We start from the raw sequence: 16,889 nt of genomic DNA, 5'->3' as shown, positions 1-16,889 counted from the left end.
ACTAATTCCAGTGTAACGATACCACCCAGAGCACAGTCTTAGGGGAAAAAAAAGAAATGCTGCTTATTGCTCAGTCTTAATTCTGCCTTTTCAGGATAGTCATTACTCAGTGATATTTAAAGACAAAAATGGAATTATATATATATATAAAAGAAAATCTTCTATAAAAATATACATAGGAAAAAATGTAAGGATATTAAAAAGCATATATTTACTCATCACATTTAACATCAGGAAATAGATACATGTGAGCTACATTTTGACATTTTAGCTGTATTTAAACCCAGACAGTTTATGCAAAACTGATTATAACTATGTTGAAACATTATGGACTAAACATATAGAATTTAATACTCATACTAAAAGTATATAAAACTAATTACAGGTAAAAACTCGGGGCAAGACATGCTGTGAAAATGCAGGATATCAGGCGTGTGCTTACTAGGAGGAATTTGGGAAGGAAGAGATCAAGATTCACAACAAATCTTTACAGAATCATATAATATTGAAATGGCTGTTTCCTTGAGTATTCTCAGAAACGTCACTTGTCGGCCAGACTTTTATTTACATCTCCACAGAGAAAGGCTCAAATCTTAGCCAATGACACTTTGGTGTTGTCTGGAAGGACAGCATGTGTATCTGAGGATGAAGAAGTGCTTGCTGAGTAGGCTAGAAGGGTGAGTGTAAGCCTGGAAGGACATTTGCTCTTGTCCTGCCCTGGACTGCAGGTGGCAGCTGCTCAGGACAAAGTGCTACTTTTCCACATCACAGACGAGCACTTCCATTGCTTCTGCCACAGCCAGCAAAGCCACATTCAGAGGCTGCAAAAGAGTTGTTTTCCATGCTTGGAGCTGAGCATGCGTGCTCTGCATTCTGGACAGAAATATACCACGGGTAAAATGGGTTATTAGACCAAAAGAATCCCTTTTGTGCGCTCCTCCGGCTCATAGCAAGTCCTTGTGATTGTGCAGTTTTTCCAGATTACTTTTCTTAGCTGGTCAGTTGATACTTGATGGCTACATTATTGCTACAGGAAAACTACAGAAAGCATCAATGGTCAAAACCTGGGCCAGTGCTCCCAGTACATATCTCAAAGTAACTTTTATTATAGGTGTGCATGACAGGAGCTTTTCAGAACCTTGGAAAATTGCCAAAATAAGCAAGAAATTTCTGTTGCTTATGTAGCACAGGAGAGGGCATCAGCATCCTTCTCATTTCTCTTCCAACATGGCCATATGCTTCATTTAAAGGTAGCTTTCTGAGTCTTCTGTTGGGCAGATGGAGAACTGCTGCAGCTACTGTCAGCTTTAGTAAATGCAGCAGTAGCAAAAAATCCAGGAGGTAGTCTCACCATTTGCTGCTACTTTGCAAAATCAGTAGCAGATACAGGAGCAATTTTCTGGACTGCAGTAAAAACAATCCAAACTTCCTGCAGTCAGATGTCAAGTAAGGATAATTTTAAGAAACACTTTGTCAGTAAGTGCTTTCTATCCCCGATAAACCTCTTTATCATTTTTTATGGCATGCGGCATGGTGTAAAGCACTGGATAGGATCACCTTTAGACTAGTGCATGTGTTGTGGCTGACTGTGGCTTGATAAAGTACAGAAGGCATGGAAAACGGCAAGGTGAAGAAAACAGGTTAGATGTAAAAGTCAGCAGAACTTCAGTTTTGTCTTTTACATGAAGAGGCCAAAAGTGTTTCATGGTGTTAAAACAAGGCAGGTACAGAGTCCAGCGACAGTGATGATGTTAACAAGTGCAAGTGCAAACACTGTGTCTGAAGAACAGAAAATACTGAGAGACAAAGTTTCCCATGAGATTTGCAAAGATACAGAAAGCCAGACAGGAGAGAGTTGGCTGCTCTCAGTGAAAGTCTACAGAGAAAGCTATTGCATAAATTTATGGGAATAGCTGAGGGCATAGAGGAAGATCAGTGCAAAAACCGAGGAGATAAAAATCTGTGAGGTAGGTAGTGGTAAGACATGAGGGAAATCTTGGATGAGATAAGCATTCGAATATTAATTTTTAAAATTATTTGAATAAACCATAACCAGCATTCTTATATGCCAGCATTTCAGATTTGAGTAGCCACACTGCACTTGCAGGAGTCAGCAACTGGCAAAGAAAACATGCACTTTGTCAGGTGTAAGAACAAACATCTGTTGTGACCCTCCTCAGAAGTAAAAATCTAGCTCAGAAAGTATGAAGGAAAAAATAAATGACCTACACAAGCCTCTACATGTTTTATGGACACGTCTCCAAAATGAAATATCAAAGCAGCTGCTGAAAGGCTGACATTTGATGTCCCTATAGTCTGTCAGACATAAGCTAGCTTGGGGCTAGTCTACGTACCCAGCCATATTTCACTCATCCTTTACATTAAAGATCCACTTATAAATGAGTTTCAAAGAGATTAATTGATGGTTACTACGAGATATAAACATACTGAATAAATAGCAGTGTGTATGTAATTACAAGCATACCCATGGAACATATTAGTGATGATTGAGCATGGTACCCAAATGAATGGATAATTGTTTTATCAAGTTTCTGGAGTTTACTTTAATAGAGAGTGTGACTACAGAGCTGCATCTCAGTGACTAGTCCCTTATTAGGTGCATATATGTACTTTGGTTTTTCAGCTCCTTTGGGGATGGCTGCTGCTGCTTTTGACTTACAATAACTGGGATAAATTCAATCTCCCAGTTTCTGATGAATCACACAATGGGCCTGACTGAGCATCAGATTCAATGCAAGAACCTATCACTGGCCTTATTTAGAGGTAAATGTACAGCATTAGTTCTGTATGGTGCATAATGGCTCTTCTATGAACTGGCCCAAAGGAAATTCCAGGCTCTAATGGTATTTGTGATCTGGCTAGAAATAAGGATGTCTCCTTGGTTTTAGATTTAGTTTAAAGTGCCGTTTTCGGGTGGCTGTGAAATGAACTGTGATAAGGACCTGCTTTGAGCTGGCAGTTTGCTCTGAGACAAATTGTCCAGACAGAGCTGGACAGACACATATTTTCCTCACAATTAAAAGACAAGCATTTTAGCCCAGAAAATACAGAAATTGTGTCCTTTTATATGAAAGCTGCTCATTTCAGATAATATCAACTGAATCTTAATTGAGTGGATGTCATTAAGCAGGTGTTCATATCTGATGATATTCCTCTGTGGTTTTGTTTATTTTTTGATTGGAAATGAAGAAAGATTTCTGTACCTGACTTTTTCCACTTGAGATTCTTGGTGAAATGACTTCTTATTGAAGCTGGGAGGCAGTCACTTTGGATTTTTTTTGAAAATGAGTGACTGTAAGAACTGAATTCCACTAGAGAAAGAAAAAGGATAATAATTGGTTACTTCAGGGGAAGTTGCCTGAATGAGAAGTGTAAAATGAATCCTGGCACAGCTATGTTATCATGTATGCTCCTTCCTAGGGGTTTTAACTGGCTGATGCCTACACAGGGTGTGGAAATTTCCACCTACCTGAAACATTTCCTCTTTAGGAAACAATCCACACCCTGTGGTTTAGTCCTTTATCCACAGGGGTCGCTTAGTGTGAGATACAGATGGAAGATGCAGTTTCAAGACTGCTTTCTTTGTACCTTGCTCAGCTAGGGATATGGATTCTAGGCTGCTCAGGTTCATCTTCCAATTTGGTGGTGTCGCCTTCTGCCAAGCTTAAGTCAGATTTGTGCCACTTTAGCTGAAGGTATCTTTCCATCAAGTCAGCTCCCACGTTGAACACCAGAGCCAGCCAGGCCAAGCCAAAAACAATCCATATCGCAGTTAGGCTCCTGTACACGGAGATATAGTGCTTGTTGGGGTTTGTGCCTGAAAAATCCAGAGAAATGTGTATATTTATCTTGGCAGCTTTGGCCTGCTAAACATACATACTCATACACCCTGTCCACTCCTTGCAAAAGTGTATGTGTTAATGAGCTTGTGTGATCCATCAGCAGATAGATTTTTTTTTTTCATGCTAACTCTCAGGTTAAGCTTAGCATAGTTATCATTAAATCCTTGAAGTCGAGGCTATATAATAAAAATAGCCATATCTAATATTAACCAGAGATGCTCAAAGTCAATGGTTCCTAGCCAACAAAAAAGGAAAAAATCTTGGAAATTAAATGCTAAATCCATATTAACCATATTTTACTCAAAAGGCACACAGGGGATTTCAGATAATTTAGAAAGCTACAATTTAGTGATACAGTGATTGTTTTTTGAAGGGTGATATTACCTCAGTACGTGGGACTCACAATCACTTGGATAATATGGGCAATGTAGCCATTTTAATTAAGTGATTATGAGAATCTTAATCCCTGGTTTGATATTTCCACACGGACAATCAGTGCAGCTGATACAGTCATGAAACTCCACAGCGCCAGATTCAGCATAGGATTCTTTTTTATCTCCTTTTGCGACAAAGTTATGACCTCTAGGAGAGGAGAGCTATTACTTGTGAAGCAAGAAACCCTAGAGTTTTTAACAAATAAACACATTAGACGTAATCTGTTAAGATTATGTATTTGTTCAAGTAAGTGTGTGGAAAAATAGCCCCTCATGTGACTCCACCACGAAATTCTCAACCTAGAGATCTAAAGACTATGTAATGTCACTGGGTTTGCTTTCTTTCAGAGGCATCTCTGGTTTTCAGTAATCTTCTCCACATTTTAAGTACTGATTATTTAATATTTCATAGGATTTATTGTTGGGAATTATAGGCACTTGCTAAAACAAATCAGTGTTAGCAAAGGCTTAATACTGAAAAAGGAATTTTATTTATATTCCACCTTTCACTCTTGATAATGTTTGTACCAGCCTGAACACAGCAACTGTTGAATGAGTGTTCAGTGGCATGTGTGAAGTGAGTTGGGTGACTCTCAGGTTGGCTGTCAAGAGAAAAAGAAATGCTCATATCCTATAATACATTAGCTCATGGCTACAGGTCTGGCTGAGCTCACTCTTGACCAGATCTGTAGTGGAATGGATATCTATGCTCCCTGTATTTAGTTTTATACTGAAGTTATGAATTTCAATGAAGCTCAATCCAGTTAATATTCTTTTTTACCTACTACATAGTCCCCAAATCCAATGGTGCTCAGGGTGATGAAGGTGAAGTAAAAGCCTTCTCCGTAGCTCCAGCCTTCTACGTAACTGAAGACTAATGGTGGGAACACCAGGAAAAGCAAGGTACCAGTGGTCAGGAAGATGGCCACTGCCAGAGTTTGAACCACCTGAAAGAGAAGAGGAAGATGGCAGCTAAAGAGTATGGAGCAGTTGTCTTGTCAAAATTGCTGTGTCTGTTTTGCTCTTGAATCACAAACCCACCCCATCTGGGAGCAATGGCAAAAAAAAAAGGATAAGAAAATGCTTCCATGTACGACAGGTTGAGCTCACTGTTTACTCTGCACATAGATATTGTACCTAACCATGAAAAAGAAAATCTTAAAATTAAGAAAAAAAAGGAGAATTTTAAAAAACTTTTTTGCAATGAGTTTTCAAGAATGTTGCAATCATATTTTCAGACTTACTATGACAGCCATTGGAATGAAATACTCATTTTACAATTTCAAGTCAAGTATAGTTGCTCTTGTAGTCAACTAGCTCTTGTCTTTGAGGAAAATCACTACGTACTGCATAACTCATGAAACAAAGTTTGGCAAGAACAAATTAGGGTACTTTTCACTATGACAACTCCCAAAGATTTACAAAGTGGCTTGCAAGAGCTCTTTCAAAAATAGTTTTGGATGAAACCTAAGTGAGGTCAGTTTGCCTGCTTTTATTTTTAATTTAGAAGTTCTCAGAGCAGAACTGGTTTGTGTTAGCACAGGGCAGATCTGTGCCTCTCAGGACAAACATCTGCCTTCTGGGAGATAAGTTACTGTATATGTGACTGCAGTAGATAGGTACAAAGAATGGTCAGTGGATGGGTCCTGAAGGGATTTTAGGAGTTTAGGACTGATGATCAGGAACTCATGGATTTCCAGGGGACACATTCTGGTGAACTTTTGACTAATGATATGTGGGCTGATGCAAACTCATTGCAATTATTTAAAAATACCCTCAAGGGCAATCAAACTGGAGTATGATTTTCTATTAATGAGCCTATTGTGACTGGATGAAAAGCCAAACCATTGTTTATAAAGTGGAAGGTCCAGATATCATGTTTTAATTTCTCTCTCTGAATTATCTCACAAGAAAAGTAATGCTCTGAGCTTGAGAAACTTGGCTTCAGATGACTGGGTGACTTTGACAAGTCACTTCTATATTATATGTCATGTCTCTCTAGCTGTGTAATAATACTTGCCTCATTTGCAGAGCAGTTTGAGAATTACTGATTGACATTATAGTTGATATATAATTCAGTTGTTCTCATTTACTTAATTCCAGTACTGCAATAGCATTTAATTGCATAATAAACTTTGCATAAAAATGCATACTGAAATGAACAATTTTACTTTCTAACCTGTCTTTTAAGAACTTTCTTTTATAAACCTATAATGTTGGGAACAGTAAGTCAAGAATAATGAAGAACTGATTGCAATTTATGTCCCAGAGCACGACAAAATTTTGTTTATAAGGAGATAAACCAGATTCCTTGAAGAACCTTTTCAGAGCGAACAAGCAGATACAGCTCCAAAGCTTTGTCTGATCACAGTTCTGTCAGAAATGAGGTGTCAACTCAGGAGTGAAAAGGGAAAAAAAGACCACATCTCTGAGCTGCTATCAGGAAAGATGTAGCTATACTAGCAAGAAAATCCTTCTGGTGGTAGAGCTGCATGCGTTTCGGGAACAGGCAGAGGTTATGCAGCTAAAGAATTTCTTGCTTATATAATCCAAGTCTGCGTTTGATGGTACCTTTATAGGTTTTCCATTGCAGATAAAGAGTGCAGTGACCCAAGAGATTTTACAAAAGTGAAAGAAAAAAACTTGTGCCAGAACTCTGAAATATTTCAACATATCTCACATATCTAAGCTCCCTTTTCTGTAAGTGAAGGGTTAATTCATTGAACCTTTTCTCAGAAACATGCACTAACTTTGTAATAAATGACCTTCATGTATTTTCCATTATCAGTGCTTTTCTTATTAAAAACTATCTGGACTAGTTCAATGACTCACCAATAAACTGTAAGTAACTGTAATAAACTGTAATAACTGTAAGTATTTGCATTTTAAGAAAAGAAAAGGAAGGAAGTGCTCAGTTGCTGGCACAAACGGGAAAGCTAATTCCAGCCAGATCATTAGGCCATAAAAATAAGTTGCCTTTGCACAGACTCTGGACAGATGCTGGCATAGGCTGGAGAATAAGAACTTGACTTGGCAATGTGTGTACATGCACGTATTCTGCCAAGGTCACCAGGTCTATGGTTTTGCTGAGTAAGGTTTTAAAAAGGCAAATCTAGGGCCCCTCAAGCAAAAGCCTATAGCTTTAAAGCTATCGCAGGGAAATTAAGTCTATCAAGTTTCCGATAGAGAGGGCCATGAAACTGCTGTGGTTCACACAAAGAAACCTAAGCTAGCAGCAGCAGCTGAGGAAATAACTTTAACTAGTTTTAAAATAGTGAAAACAGATGGTAAATTGATACTGTACCTGGGCACGCCCTGGCTTTTGCACCCATCTTTCCAGGGTAAGCAGATGAGCATTGAGAGCTTTCCCCAGCTGATTAAGGAAGGCCAGGTTGAGGGGCACTCCAAATAAGGCATAAAACACACAGAAGATCTGCCCTGCCACTGTGCTGGGGGACAGGTTACCATAACCTGGAAAAGAAAAAAGAAAATGTGAAAAGGCTCTACAGTCAAGCTGCAGGCATCATGGAGTGTTCATAAACTTGGAAGCTCAACTACATTAAGCTTCAGAAACTTGTGGATCTATGATTTTCTATGATTAAATTTATCTGCAAATTTCCATTGCTTGTGATGAAGCATTTTGCATTCACTACTACTAGCTAAAAATTAAACATAAAAAATATTACTCTTCCAGGCACTATTGTAACTTTCTATAGGTCTCTGATTTTGTGGTGAGTGTGACTCAGTGCTTCAAAGCAACCTAAAGATGTGCTGTCCATGTACAAAATGATCTTGCATGTACCAAGTAGGCACTCAGCTTTTTTGGGAGTATAAAATACTGTATACAAAAAAATAACAGGCATAATTGGAAACCAATAGAAAACCATAACCCATAGTAGTTGATTGCCTTGCAGGTGGATTCTGACCACTAATTACACATTTCTGGGGGCTTTACAGGATGGTTGGAGGAAATACCAGTTTTTAAGGAAAGAGAGTACCTCACCTATGGTGGTGACAACAGTTCCTGCAAAAAAAAAGGAGTTGCTGAAGTCCCAGTTACTGGGATTTGTAGAGTTTCCTTCTGGGTTGACCCCTTTTTCCCATGCTTCCATGAGGACCTGAAGCAGAAAAGGTCAAAGGAGCAAAGATGAGGAAGAATGTCAGAAATAGAGATAAGAAAATACTGTTTTCCATCTTGAGCAAGCAGAGTGATAAATAGTGCAGATAAAAGGGTAGAGTTGGACTAAAAAGAACTGCTGACATGGCAAAACTTGGAAATAGAGCTGGCCTATTGAACCCTTGCTATAGGAGAACAGGTCATTGAAGTTCCCCAGCTAGATGAAATCTAAGGGGAAGACGGTCAAGGATTCCCAAAGTGATCAAACTGGGAAAAAAAATTCAAGTTGTGCCATAAGAAATAAAGTAGTTCATATTCTCTTCTTCTGTAATCTAAATCTCATCCAAGTTCTTAATTTAGGCGTGTGTAAATGTATAGTTGTGTCTGTGGGCAGGGGAATGGGGAACATGCTCATTTCTGTTTGCTCCATTTACGTGCTAGTAAGGATGAATTACTCTTTTTGGCTATAACTTCCATATAATTTTCAATGAATATTAGGCTTTTCCTAGTCTGAAAGATTAACTAGTAAAATATTCTCTGCTACTCCAGATAACTCTTACCAGACCAAAACTACTGTGTGACAAAAAATTACTGCTCCTGCATCAAATATCCTGTCAATTGACCTAATGAAGATTGTGTTCCTTTGCTGTCCCCAAGGATTTCTCTGTGGGAGAATCGTTTCCCTCTGCTCAGTGGTTGGGGTTTTAAGAATCCCCTTGTTTGTCACATATCTTACAAAGGCTAAGTCACAGCCTTTGTAATTTTGCAAAATGCCTGAAGGAATTACTTGTTCATCTTGTCTAAAGACTGTATGATGCAAGACATGAGCAGGAGTCAACAGCAACCCCAGCTTTAGCTGGTTCCAGGAGTATGAGACCCAAGATCATTTCAAATGTTAACCACTCCCAGAAAGATTGCTTTTCTAGTGAACTCAACTAATGCTTAAGGTATCTGATTTTGGACAGGTTCTGCAATATTAGCTGATCTGTACTGGTGGACTGAGTATCCTAAGTATAGTAGCTAATTTGATTCCTTCAGTAAAAAATCCTACAGCATTTGTCAAATTTATCAGAGACCTGCTGGACTTCATCACGTGTGATCTCATGACTGAAGTATCTGCAGAGCTTACTTTCAATATGGCAAAGAACTTTGTATTATCCATTAAAAGCCTTTTCTTAGAATGAGAAGAATTCAGCATGTCAGATTTTCTACAGTTACTTATTTCATTTGCTGCTTAGAAGAAACACACAGAAGCTACTGAGGTGTGAATATTTTGAAATGATCACAGGTTTAATTTATTCCTGTAAGGAACACTTGACAGTTCTATGCATTTCAATGCACAAGAGTTCACAGGAGTTACGTTCACATCCTGAGAGCCAACACAGAAGAGTAAGGCAACTTTGAATATCAAACCTTTCCGACACAGTCTGACAAGACCAGATTTCTTGGTATAATTGATGCTGTTAAGTACAACCCCATGAAAGAACTCTGTAAATGAGATGGCATCCCAGTGCCCAACAAACAGATTCCTGTGGGACAGTTACAAGGACACTTGGATCCTTCCATCTACAGCTCAGGTAAGGGTATGGCAGTTGCTGAATAGTTGGTGAACATTTGCTGTTGCCTTTGGGAGAGAAGTTGTCAGTATGTGAGTACGTGAAAGCAATGTGCTGTAATTTATGGTAAGAATATGAAACCTACATTAAGCTATAGTAGGATGTGGAGAGAATAAAAACTGCCTGCTGTTTCTGCTCCTGTCCCCCTGCCAATGCACATTGCAGCCACCTGTGGTCATAGACAAGGATTTGGTCCTTTTGGTCTGTTTCTACTGTTTATAATCCATTTATAATCTAATTTATAATCTATTTATATCATGTCATTTGAGACTGAAAAAGTATGGACATGATCAAAACACAGACTCCTTAATGCATCTGCTTCTCAGTTATGCTGTCAGACTGGCATAATTCCCTGACCGAAGTATGTCCACCAGAGATGCATTAGATAAGAGAGTTTGGATTTGCACTTTCCCAAAGCTCCAGGCTGCTCATGTTAGGAGCTGCAGCTCAGAGCCATCTCTCAGCTAGGCAGTTTTAGCTATGCAGAATTAATGCAGTTTATTGACATGGAATTACAAGAATTTGTTTCATGCACAGTGGAGTCAAAAGTTAATGAATTATAAGTGATAATAGAAATGCAAAAAAAAAAAGGTGAATTGGTGTTTAATCTCACATTTCAGGATTTACGTTTAAAGAATGGGCATTTAGGCAGGACACTTTATACTTGTTAGTTGAATGGGCTGAGTCGGGGGACTGTATCTCACTGTAGTCTAACTACTGTGACTTTTCAGACTGGAACTTGTGACATGATGAACAAGCCCCTTAACCTTTAACCATAAGTTAAAACATGCAGAGACATAACTGCTTCCCTGCATTAGAGATTTAATATGGGAAGACTAGTGTTGTCTAATATTAATAAGAGTCAGACAAAGTTGTTAACAAGTCTTATAAACAACATATGGAGAGAGCACCTTCACTCACATATACCTTGAGGACTACCAAGTCTCAATACGTTGAAGCTTGGTGCATTGTAGATGATTTGGTGCCCTCAGCCGGTTTTATCTGGAACAGCTTACAAGTGAAATTGTGTTTAATTCAGCAGAGACACAGCAGTGAAATGTGATTCTCTGAGTGGCATGGCAGTGGACCTAAGAAAAGTCCACTGGAGTCAGAGAGAGAAGAATCTGGACCCGTCTGACCTCTCCTAATGTTTTGAGGGTAGTGGAGATTTAAATAAACCTTTCAACCCCATAAAGTATCACAGGTTTAGAATGAAAATCAGGGTTTTCACCTCTGCAATCACTATCAGAGAGATAAAGGAAAGACAGGTAACATCAACAAGTCATGAAGGTGAAAAAAAATAGACATGTCTTTAAGCCTGTAAGTTCTTGAAAGCTCTAGTCATTTTCTGGCCAATGCCCAATGTTCCACAGGTACACAGTATCACAGTATTAGTAATCAGAACACTGGTTTTGTAGACAGAGGTTCAGGCACCTTTTCTACCCTTTCTGATCTGAGCTTCACTGTTTGTTTAAATCCATACATGAAGTCTGGGCTTTTTGTTGATCAAAATCATGTACCTCCATGGAAGTCCTCTGACCTGGGCAACATAAATTGTTTCAAGTTTTTGTCAGTTTTAATGACATGGTAGAAAGAGTTCAGACTGTTTAGACACCCAGTTCTGCAACTGTGTATGTTTTGAGCACAAAGAAACTCAAGGATTCAAGATTCAAGGATTTTTGTCCAGTTCTTGCAGTACTGTGATGAAAAAATATATATAATACCAGGAAAGGTCTAATAATTTATCTCCAGCCAGTTTTGAGGAAAAGATTAAAATGTAATTGAAGTTGTTAACTGACAACCCATATTGAACAAAAGCCCTTTATCTCTTCTTATGAAAAATAGATAACATATTTTGTAATGGTTGAATTTATAATTTCTTTAGGCCTGGAAGTGCAGGACTCCCTTCAAAGGTAGTAGACAATTTCTAGTACAAAAGGGCAGAATTTACACAGGTTTGGACTGGAGAACCTTAGAAAGGCAACCTACTTCTTTAGGTTTGATTCTTGTTCTTTTCCCCATGCATAGTCCCCAGTAATAATTAATGAGGGAGATGAGAACCATGAAGCTGGCTTATTATTGCATTTATTATTGCAGAATTATTGCAATGTAGCACTAGTGCATCACTAGATGCTCTTATATTTTGGGAGTTATGACTGTTGAAAGAAAGTAGTTCCATAGATCAAGATAAAGAAGAAGTATATGAATGGGCTTGAGTTATTTATAAAGTTAGATATTTAATATCATGGGCAGCTGATCAGTTTATATAATGCTTGGCTGGTTGGCCCCACTAGTGTAATTTCTTTTAATGAAAATAATGCTAGAGCCAAAACAATGGGAATCCTTCCCTCTTACCTGTACAAACTGCTCCAGGGCTTGTCTGTCCAAACATGTGTAATTCTGCAGGAACTTGAGCTTTTCCAGCTGGAACTGGTCCCGAAAATGTGTTTCTGCCTGCTTCTCCAGCAGCTGGAACACCATAGCACCCAGGAGGAGGTAAAAGAGGTACCCCAGTACCAGCAGTGGAGTCCAGCTGATCTGCTGGCTGTGCATAGTGAGGAGGGGCATGCTGCTGATCTGCCCTTGCCAGCCCTGGCTCAGGACTTTGTAGGTTACTGTTCCAAGATGTTACCTACCCAAAACACCCAGGAATCACACACTAACGTTCCCAGCTACTGGCCTGGAGAGTTTTTCAATAAAACATCAGAGTATCAGGGCTTACAAAATGAGACTAATAGAGAAATTTTATCCCTCCACATCTGTTCTCTATCAAAAATAAAGGGTGAACATTTATAGCTCAATAAGAGTGTGAATCATAGTGTTTTTTTTTCTATTAGCTTTTATCCAAAGATCTCAATCAAATGAATAAAGCCCTCTGAGGTTGGTATTGGTTTCCAGTCTGGGAAGCTGAATCAAAACTGTGGTTATATGACTGATCCCAGGTCATATGAATATAGAGCCACAGATAGACTCTTAAAGTCTTGACAAGTAAAGCCTCACTCTAAACACTAGACTTCTGTACAACAAAATGCTCTAAACTTTCTAATTACAGCAGACTCCCCAGAAGAAAGAAGAATATGGAGCTGGATAAATGGAGAAGTCAATAGCTGCTGTTTGTACCATACAAACATTGCTGGCAGCAGTAAAACCAGCATGGTGAAGCTTTTAAACATCCTGAATTCAACTTGGTCACACAACAGAACTTCTTTCCTTTCTAGTCCTCACTGTCTGGCTTACTGCTCCTGAACCCTGTCAGATGACTCTACCCTTTAGTCCACAGAGTTAGAGAATAAACCACTCATGCCTACTGCCTTCAGTCTCTGTCTTGCCCTTTTAATCCAAATATTTAAGGGGGAAGGAGGGCTTAAGATTAATCATTAGCTAAAAAACTATCAGTGTTTCACTCACGGGAGCCTTAATAATTATCATGTGCTAGAAATGAGCTGGGCTTGCATTTTTTTTCTGTAGGAAGAGCTTTATGGCAAGTGTCACCTGTTTCACACTGCTTCTGAAAGAAAACACACACACACACACACACACACACGATGATGGCCAGATGGCTAGGGCTGCAATTTCGTTAGTATACTCCCTTATGGTTAAAAGTTCTGAATACAGATACCCCTACTTTGCTTAGCATTCATATGGTTTTACATCTATCTTCAAACAAGAGATAGTGCTCACAGAAAAAGGCTGAAAAATGAATTTCATTCATATCTGTATCTGGGAAAATCCCTGGACTTGCCATTTGTTCTGTGCTTGTAACCTGGGGCCAGCCATCATCCAGAGGAGGATGACTGACCAGCAGCAGAAGGCCACTTGCTATTCTGAAAAGTGAAAACTATTGTGGATAATTCCCAGGAGACCATCCTGGACTTTGTCTGGGACTGTTCTGTCAGTGTGAGTGGAGAACAGAAAGATTTCAATGGGGAAGTGCAATGTGCAAGGACTCAGCCTGGGTGGTCTGGTGTTTCTTTTCAGCTGAAAAAGCAAATATTTGAGAGATGGAAGTTAAAGTATCATTGATATCACTGAGCATTGCAACAACATTATGAAGCAAACTGATCTGAATCAGCTGAGACATCCAGCTTATTATCACTGATGGAAGGCCTTCTTCTCTTGTTCTGTGCTAGGGATGATATTTACTCACACAGTATCTAACAAGAGCATCAGTGTTGTGTCTGACTTCCATAACTAAAAGGTACAGCTTGTTATTCCATTCCCAGCGCAGTGATATGGGCAGGCAAGCCTGGGGTATTGCACTAGCAGGGCTGTCTGTGGTGGGAGATCCACTGTTTGTTGTGTTGTTGTTGACAGGACCTATGACTACCAGGCTGAGAGAATGCCAGCTTGCTGCTTTTGTGAAATGTATGCAAACCATGGAATTGTGATAAGTTGGGCTGGGCCAAATTTTCTCACTTGAAGTACATTTCACAATTAAGGGTATGAAAATATAAGATATAAATGAGCAAATACAACTCATAATCAGTTTTCTTCTGTTCTTTCAGTTCAGATCAACTAGGAATGCCAGCTGACAAACCTGGCAGTGCAAATTATGCTATAAGAAAAAATGTCCACTCAGACTTACTTTTGGGATCTTAATTTTCTAAGGTTTTGCAAACTGAGTCACTATCATCATCATAGTGTGCTTATTTCTATATTACAGTTATTCCTACTGGTTTGGTTCTTTCCCCCTCTAGTGTCAGGCTGCAATATAGGAACCAAATTAAGCCAGAACCTGCGTAGCAGCCCAGAAATTATGCCTTGCCACAGGAAAAAAGGAACCTGAATATGTACATTTGGAAGTTAACAGAAGATTTATGGTTTTTGTGTGAGTTCTGAATCTGGAAGAGGGAGTTCAGCATGGCTTACCACATTGGAAATTAAATTTGGCTTCCAGGTAAAAAGACATCATATGCAATGTGCTGAAATAACACTACTACCAGTTGGCTTTTTATGACAAGATGATGAAGCACACTCTCTAGTCTTAACTTCTCTTGTTACTTTTCTAATGCTCTTCTGATTAAAAAATAAACAAAACCTGAGTTCATAAACTTTAGGAATAAAAAATGCAGAATGAAAGAACTTCTTAAGAGTAGCTGAACGTGGAAGTTGACTGTTCTTCCAAGGTCCTGCTTTTCCAGTGCTCCCTGCAAATGTAGAACATAAGAGTGCATCTGGTCTCAAAGCTAGGGAATGACTTTTCAAAAATATATTTTGAATCCAGGATTGGATATGATCTCCTTGATAATTCCTTCACTTGTCCTTCTTCCTCAGTGTGACTGACCCAATAGAATCCAGCTTTTCCCAAAGAAAATCTGAGCCATTCTGGAAAGGTTAGATACCAAAATGACATCCTGGTTTACAATCAACATAATAATCACTTTTCATGTATTACTTGGAGCAAATCAAAGGATTCAGTGTCTCTGAATGCTTTACCTATTTTCTTACAGCCCCTAACAACACAGACAGATAGATAATACAAAAAATAACTGACAGAGTTTAGCTCACTTTCCTCACTGGTTTTCAAAAGCCAGAAAAAATACCAGTGTGATCAGAAGTATAATTTACATCAACACAAACAAGCTGTTTCTTAATTTAGTAATAAAATAAGTTGAAAGATATCTTGACTGATCTTGTGATTCTCAAGCTTCTGATTGAGAATGATTTTTGAACTAGTTTTTTGGGTAGAAATGTCTCCATACAGAACTAGTTGACAAAGTGGATGCAAAGATCTGGTGATTCATTCTTTCACATGCTAGGCATTTCAGCCTGAGCAGTTTGTACAAGGAAATACTGAATTATTTTAATTTTTTATACTCCCTGAATGACTTTTAAACTCTGTACTGCAGAGAACAATTAAGGGAATTATTTTAGAACCATATTAAGTATATATAAGAGAACCACTGCATTTCTTCAGGCATGACACTGCCATCTGTCAATTTTTTACTTCTGACTTTGTTCTCACTCCAAATTTAAACGAATTATTTTGACTTCCTGATTCACATAGGTGAAAACATGAAGCATTTTCAGATAAATATTACAAAGAATGCAGAGATTTCAACAATATTTTTCTCAGACAGATTCTGCAGGAAGAAAAAAAGTTTTCTTGCATTCTACAATTTTTGTTTTGGAGGTAGACCTTGTTTCTGTTCTTTATCTGTATAAATGCATTTGAGTAAATCCACTGTTGGTGCACAAATACAAATGTTTGTTTAGTTCACTGTTTCTGTCAAATGAAGCACTGCAGATGCCCCTTAAAATGAACACAAGGTAACCTTTAGAAATCTCAGGTTCCGTTCCTGAGCTTTTCCTCAAGGAAAAGTGAAAAGGAATCCTCAGTTCTATTGTGGTGGTATCAAATCAGGGCATGGATAGTAACCACTATAAATACTCAGTTTACTTTGCTCATCCTATAGGTGAGGTTTCAAAGCAAACATTGCAGGAAGTGAAAATATTTAGAAAAAAATATGAGAAAAAGATTGTTTAACATTGTTTAAAGTAACAATAAAAGTGATTAACATGAAATAACATAAAACCAGCACTTTGATTGTTGTGGTTATTTAAAAATCACTTTGATAAGACAAACAAATTCTGTAGAGAGCTACCAAATATGCTATATGTAACACGGCATTCCCAGATGTTCATCTTCTCGGCATTCATATTCACCAGCTGCACGTTTGCAGCAACATTTATAAGATCTTAACATTTTATTTTGTTGAAGTGGTCTCAGTTTATACTACTGACATAAAATACTTGCATCCCATGATTGATCAAAACAGGTAAATATATATTACATTATATACTTACACTGTTACACATGTGAACCTCATTAGTACCCTTCAAAGCCTCTTAAAAAATG

General features: G+C 38.4%; 1 protein-coding gene across 6 annotated transcripts in view; it reads right to left on the bottom strand.

Moving 5' to 3' along the window:
* LOC106853815 (potassium channel, subfamily K, member 16-like) overlaps positions 1-16,559 on the bottom strand; it is a 29,179-nt gene extending 12,620 nt beyond the window's left edge. Inside the window, exons 1-7 of one of the 6 annotated variants that reach the window (XR_015802251.1) lie at positions 12,386-16,559; positions 8,301-8,415; positions 7,602-7,768; positions 5,079-5,244; positions 3,610-3,838; positions 3,225-3,332; positions 181-1,038 (exon numbers count right to left, since the gene is read on the bottom strand). Coding sequence is in view for 3 of the 6 variants with exons in the window: in XM_088161282.1 (XP_088017408.1) it covers positions 3,615-3,838; positions 5,079-5,244; positions 7,602-7,768; positions 8,301-8,415; positions 12,386-12,598 (885 nt within the window). In the remaining 3 variants the exon portion in view is untranslated. Of the gene's footprint in view, positions 1-180; positions 3,333-3,490; positions 3,839-5,078; positions 5,245-7,601; positions 7,769-8,300; positions 8,416-12,385 lie in introns of those variants that run through there. The other 5 variants (XR_015802250.1, XR_015802249.1, XM_014877297.2 and 2 more) reach the window with 5 other exon arrangements.
* Between the last annotated feature and the right edge of the window lie 330 nt (positions 16,560-16,889).

The sequence above is a fragment of the Sturnus vulgaris genome, chromosome 3 (assembly GCF_052056855.1).
Source record: "Sturnus vulgaris isolate bStuVul1 chromosome 3, bStuVul1.hap1, whole genome shotgun sequence".
In the NCBI taxonomy this organism is placed as follows: Eukaryota; Metazoa; Chordata; class Aves; order Passeriformes; family Sturnidae; genus Sturnus; species Sturnus vulgaris.
This window is presented reverse-complemented; position numbering and strand designations above follow the sequence as displayed.